General features: G+C 47.7%; 1 protein-coding gene across 1 annotated transcript in view; it reads left to right on the top strand.

Moving 5' to 3' along the window:
• PITPNB (phosphatidylinositol transfer protein beta) overlaps nt 1–6,221 on the top strand; it is a 55,785-nt gene extending 49,564 nt beyond the window's left edge. The window contains exons 10-12 of the mRNA XM_019506665.1: nt 557–679; nt 4,894–4,979; nt 5,952–6,221. Of these exons, the coding sequence (XP_019362210.1) occupies nt 557–679; nt 4,894–4,941 (171 nt within the window). The 3' untranslated portion in view covers nt 4,942–4,979; nt 5,952–6,221. The remainder of the gene's footprint in view (nt 1–556; nt 680–4,893; nt 4,980–5,951) is intronic.
• Nucleotides 6,222–6,371: the final 150 nt, after the last annotated feature.

Here is a 6,371-nt window from a genome sequence, read left to right as displayed (position 1 = left end):
GGGGTTGTACCTTTACAAAGGATGTCCTTTGTAGTAGTGAAGTGTGTTCCTTGCATCCTGTTGGGACATTAGTTCAATTCTGGTTACCAGGGCAGGTCGTAATTATGCTACCAACTGAATCCCCAGCACTACTTTCTGAATTGCCTCTGTTTGCCTCTGCAATGAAAAACGTGTAGGGTAAGTCCCTGAGCTTGTACTGTAGCTGTGTTTTGGGTTGCTCTGGATTTTCCCCCTGTACAGTTCATGCACAGATGCTGTAGTCGTTTTACAGCTGGAAAGGAATAGGTGCGTGTTGGAGTCTCCAGCTTTTTGGAGCAACAAATTGCTGAACTTTTTACTTAGAAAAGGTAGTTTTTATAAGTACTCTTCACTTCCTTGTTCAGGTAGAAAAGGATGTGCTAACAAAAACCCAGAGAATTTGGAAGAGGTGGGTTATAGCACTGTGAAGCAGAGTTTACGGCTGGTTTGATTGCTTTTAAATTGCAGTGACCATTGACTGTTATCTTGTGAATGCTGGCTGACCCTGGGCCTCTAATTCTGCCTTACCTTTTTAAAGCAAGAAAAAAGGATATTTACCAACTTTCACCGCCAGCTGTTCTGTTGGATTGACAAGTGGATTGATCTGACCATGGAAGACATCAGGAGAATGGAGGATGAAACCCAAAGAGAGCTGGAAGCGGTAAGATTGCTTGGAGGGGGGTGTTGCGATTGTTGCATTTGTGGCAGTGGTATTTGGGTTCCTTGAGACCTGAAGTAGGCCATGTGCGTTGTTGTCACTCGCTCACCTGTGACCTGCGGGGGCATGCTGATAAAGGTGTACTTTTCTTCACTGGATCCTCTCCCAGAACTACATTTGTGGAGCTCCTGCATACTGTGCTGCACAGGGACAGCAGTTATTGAAATGTGTGTGTTCTGGTAAGTTTTCCATATCCCGAGTGTCTGCACTGAGCATTTCTTTCCATCCTTACATAGATTCCCTAGCACACGTATTTCCCCTCGGCTCTCTGGTCACTAGTCAGCCATGCCTCAGAGCTGTCCCCTCCTCCTCAGAACCATCTTGTTCAGTTCTCTAGTTGTCATTAGAGCCGATTTTTATTTTTTCCCTTCAAACATGTCTTGAAGTAAATGCATACATGTCAGATGAAGACTGCCTGACTTGTCTTGATGAGCGTGATGAAACTGAGAATCCTGCCCTGCCCTCCCCTCTTCCTACCCACCCCCCATTCCCTAAAAAAAAACAACGAAAAAAAACAGTACTAATGAACAAACAGGCAGGGGGTGGTGAGGACCAAGTGCTTCTAGTCTGACCTGCATGCATCGTCCCCTGGGGCATTTGAAAGGAAGGTCAGCGTTCAAGCTACCCTCCCTCTTTTTCCATCGGAGATGCTGAGGAATGCCGTAAGCTGGGGTGAGAAGCCCTTGGCTGCACAGTTTGTTTTCCAGGTCCCAATGTTCAGCATGAGCACTTCTCACTTCAACTTCTCTGTCCCACTTGGATTCTCTGGCATTGCCCAAACTGCAGCTCTTGTTGTGCCAGGTTTTACTGACCCTATCACCCAGCATCAGTACAGCTCACCTTAGTGTCCCTGGTGCCTTGGTTCTGGCTAGGCATGTTGTGTCTGGAGCTGTCTTCTGTATTTTAGGCAACTTAAAACATTTAAAGCCCAGAGGTATTGAGGTAGCTTAGGTGTCTCATCACATTCGCCATTGGTATTGGTAGTTCTTCTCGTCCCTGAGCAATATTATACCATTGATATTGATGCAAGTTCTGTCCTCTACTTCCCAGTGTTACCTTCAGCATTTGAGGGCTTCAGTAGCCTTTTGCATCCTTTCCATGCATGGAAATGGTTTTTAGACAAAGAAGAGATGCTCTGCACATCCCTGCATTTGCGAGCCCACAGTTCATGCCTGGAAATGCGTGACAGCCTCTACTCTGGAGATTAGGGAAGGTGGTAGGAATTTCTCATCTTCCATTAGAGCAGCAGTCACTGAATGTCTGTCACTTCTTCATCTTCCCCCACTACAGAGCTAGTGGCGGACACCTAGGGACAGATCCTCTAGAGATGTTCCATAGTCACAGGACATCAGATGTAATTTGTAATCGCCTTATGCCCAGAAGTATTTGCTTTCCAAGGACACAGCCATATCATTGCCCAGCTTGATTTGCCAAGCATCCCTTGGCTCTTGCATTTAAGTCGTGACACTGTTTGCTTAGTGTTTGCTCTTTTCCTGAGCACTCGTTGGGCCCTGAACTTCCTTTGAGAGTTGTAGTTAAGCGTAACATAGGATGACTGTAATTTCCTGTCTGCTGGTTCTCAGAAGCAGCGTTTTCAAGCCATTCGCCATAGTCTGAACATCTCGAAAGCTTTGTGGCTGGCTTCTGTGTGTTTGCAAAGCTGGATGGATCTGTTTGCCCTCAGCTGGAAGTGTCTACTAGCAATGCTCCCCTCTCTAGATGTTCAGAGAGCAGATAGAAGGGTTTGGAAATGTCTGAAGCCCCAGGTGTGGGTGGAGAATGTTTGCCGGTAGTAGGGCCACTTAGGGTTCTGGACTCTTGGATTTGGAATTAGTTTTGGGTAATTTGGCCTCGGATACAAATTTAAAAAAAACCAAAACCTTTTTTTTCCAAGGAGAAAGAAATGAGGGGATGCGTCTGTTGGTTTGCATGCCCTGCCCATCACGTCCCGCTTGGCTGGTGCTAAGTCCAGAAATGGGGCAGTTGCACCACCTTGCTGCTCTAGAGGATCTGTCCCTTGTGTCTTCAGGTCGGGGTTGCACCCAGGGCAACCTTACTGCCTCCATTCTGGGTTGGCACAAGCCTCTGCCTACTTGGCAGATCTGAGCATCTCCTCGGAGACTCCTCGTCTACTCCCTCCCTCTGGCTCCTCAGCTTGGGGAACTTCTCTGGTCTGTGCAGGAGTAGTTCCTCCTCTAACTGGAGTGCCTCCAAAGGCTTCTCTCTTGTATGCCGTTGCTTCCTGATTTGGTGTGGGCCAGACTTATCCCATTTCCATGGGACAGAGTAGAGCAGCGTGAGTATGGCCCCAGGTACGTATAGGTGAAGAGTAGCAGCACGTGATGCATCAGCGGGAAGGGAAACTCCCCCTCAGTGTGTCTGCACGGACTGTGGCCATCTTGTCTCCTTGTGGAGGTGACCCATGGACCCATCTCAGCGGTGAGTAACTCCTCTTTTGACCTTTTGCAAAAAGTAACCTCGGATGTTCGTATATGCAAACGTTCCTGTGGTGGAAGCAGAAAGACCTTCCCTGATGGTTTCGTTCCAGTAGTACATGCTGTCTTTTGAATACTGGCTCTAAGGCGCAGTGAAAAATACATGGAGCAAGAAGAAATTGTCCGTAACTTCTGTTTGTGTTCAGTGCTATGCAACCATGGTCGTGTAACGACTGTCTAACAGTCTTTGGGGCCTGAGGTATTTTCTGTATGTTAGTTCTTATCTGCCATGCTGAAGTTAAACCAGAGCTATTTGCTTTTCAGACATAACCCCAAACCTATTTCTATGAGTTGTATCCATCCTGAAAGCTGAAACGTGCTTCTCTGTTCAGCTTTGCAAACTGAATGTTTTTCCAAATGGTGTGGCCTTGTGTAGGAGACTTCCCAGGCTCGGCACTCCCTGGGGCTGCTTGCTAAATACAACTTTATCAGATGTGACTGACTGGCTAAACACTACTGTGGCCTTTCAGCTGGGACGCTTTGTGAGACATGTCAAAGGGGTTGGGACCTGCTGTTTGAAATGCTCTCTAGTATTTTTCTTGCTGCTTTTTCTCTACTAACATATCTGGGGGCTGGGAGCACCTGTAAAATGCAGACCAAAGACGTTGGTGCCAGGGTGTACTTGTGAGATGGTGTAAGCAGGCAGAGGGCACCCCAGGTACAAGTTGAACGCCAGTATTGTCTCATGGTAACTTTGCCTCTCATGCCTATCTGACTAGCTATGGAAGTGTTGTGATTTAAATAGCAGCCCTCTAAATCACGAGTACAAGACCACCAGCAAGAAGGGGCCCAGTGGTGAGAGGCTTGGTATGACGGGAATGTCCCTGCTCTCCCAGTCCTGCAGGGAAGCATTCAGCTTCTCCGTGGAGGCTCCGTGGCATCCCACCGTTCCCTCCCGCTCTGTATTGTCACAAAGAAACAATCACAGGAAACAGCCCGGTGTCTAATGACATTGGCAGGTTTGCATTCTCTTTCCAAGCCTTTCGTTTCTTTCATTAAAACCCTTCTCATTTCTGGATCCAGCTAGACTTTTGTTTAAATTTTCCTTTCTTTTTTGTTGCATTTCTTGGCCTTCTCTGTTTCTTGTCTCAATCTTGTTTAATCCTCTTGTGGCCATTGCTTTCCTTGCTGTTTCTGCTGTCCCTTGGCTTATTCTCATCTGAGTTCCTGTGGAGTTTTTCTCTCCATCTCTCTGCTCTTTTCACAGTTTTCCTGTATTTTTCTCTTGTGCCTATCTCTCTTCCTGGAAATCCAGAGTTGTACCACATTTTAAACTCTCATCAGTTGACTGCTGAACAATTCAGATCCCAGTCAGTGCACAAAATTGCCAAAACTCTGCGATGCCCTTGAGCTCTCTGCCACAGCCACCGTGGAAGCGTGGTATGCGTGCTTCAGGCGGCTGTGCACCGAGCTCCGTCCGAGGTCTCGGTCGCTCTTCGGGACTGGAGAGGCTCTGCAGCTTTGTACAGCAGCTCTCTTGACTGCACTGATTTTCCTGTCCTGAAGAATGTCCCTTCGGGCTCGTCTTCCCGACCCTTCAGCTTGTTCTGGAGCCTGCTGTGGTCCCATCCGCTGAGACAACTGTATAGGCATTTGGTGCTCTCCTACTAACCCGGCGATAGGTTCTCTGTTTGGTAGCTCACAGTTTTATTTTGCGTTTAGATGCGTAAGAAGGGTTCCGTCCGAGGCACACTGGCGGCTGACGTCTAGAGGAGTTCTCTGTAGGTTCAGAGGCAAAAACAAGCCGTGTAAGTGAATTCCTGGGTGCAAAAGCAGAACAATAACTTCTGGTGCTGGGAGTTACTGCTAGAACAAATCCTCCATGAACAGTGCAGCGTGGTTCCCTCCTGCTCCCCTGCTTGGTTGCAGTCAGTTGTTGGATGTCGCTTTTTTATGGCTAGGATTCATGAGAAACTTTCACCACACAGTGGCATCTCAGTGGGCCCTGGGCACATGCTCAGTGCAGTCGCAGGACACTTAATTAAGGGCCAAGGTTGGTATTGTATAATTCTTCGTGCTCGTCCAGTGCGCAGGCTCCACTGTTTGGTCTCATGATTGGCCCCTGAGCTGCAAGGCCTGCAGGAGGCTTCCTGGACAAAACCAGCCAGAGGGATGTGTTGCTGCGGTTAGACTCAGCTTGGTTAAAAATGCATTGGACTTTGCATCCAAAAAGCACCAGTTGAACCAGGGAAGGGGTGGGACGGGGCACCGGTCAGGTTCTCTGTTTGGGCAAACAGAGCAGGCGGAGAGATTCTGAGCAGCCTCTGACAATCCATTCCCACCAGTTTAATTCGGACATATCTGGCTGGGATGAAAAAAATGCCCTCGGGGCAACTGCCAGGGACTGGCTCCTTTGGAAGTCCCGGGCCTTTGGATCCACGTCAGTCCTCTCCCTTACGAACACTTGCTCGATGCTGCGGGCAGGATCCACAGTTCAAAGCACATGTTAAATCCCAGGGACTGGCTGATGTGTGGTTGGTGTCTGTGACTGACTTCTACTGACCTGCAAGCTGCTCTCCCACTAACAGGCCTTGCACCCCAGCTAAAAGATTCCTTAGGAAAGCTTGCACCATTCAGTCTGAGCCAGCTCTGTGCTGGCCATGGCTTGACTACCCCGTACGCACCATTTCCTGGAGACTTAGTGATGAGACTGAGCTTGGTGCAGGTGATATTTGGGTAACTACAACCAGCTAAATGGTGTCTTTTGCTTTTCCCCACAGTTACGTAACCAAGGCCAAGTGAGAGGAACAAGTGCTGCCAATGATGAATGATGATGGATGTGACCTGCACGCAGTGTTGATGATATACAGATGTGTGTGTGGATGCATGATTATTTGTATATAATTATATATACACACATGCATACTGAGGGGTTGTTACAGTGTCTCCAGGGTACTATACCTATCTTCAGCAAAGATGCAAAGGAAACTGCTTTCATTATGTATACCTGAAGCAAATAAAAATTGACTGAATAGTGTCATTTAAAGGATGAATTGACTGCAGAATTATGCTAACTGGTATGTTTCATGAATGTCAATACTGGACCAATTTATTCCATACTTGGTTATTTTCCCCTTCTAGAGTCACTCTGCTACAGTCTGCCAACGTCTCATTGTAAACCAACAGATTTGGTTAGGTTC

The sequence above is a fragment of the Gavialis gangeticus genome, unplaced genomic scaffold (genome assembly GCF_001723915.1).
Source record: "Gavialis gangeticus isolate Ggan-Ray unplaced genomic scaffold, GavGan_comp1, whole genome shotgun sequence".
NCBI classification, from domain to species: domain Eukaryota; kingdom Metazoa; phylum Chordata; order Crocodylia; family Gavialidae; genus Gavialis; species Gavialis gangeticus.
Note: the sequence above shows the minus strand (reverse complement) of the source record. Positions and strands in the feature narration are given on the sequence as shown.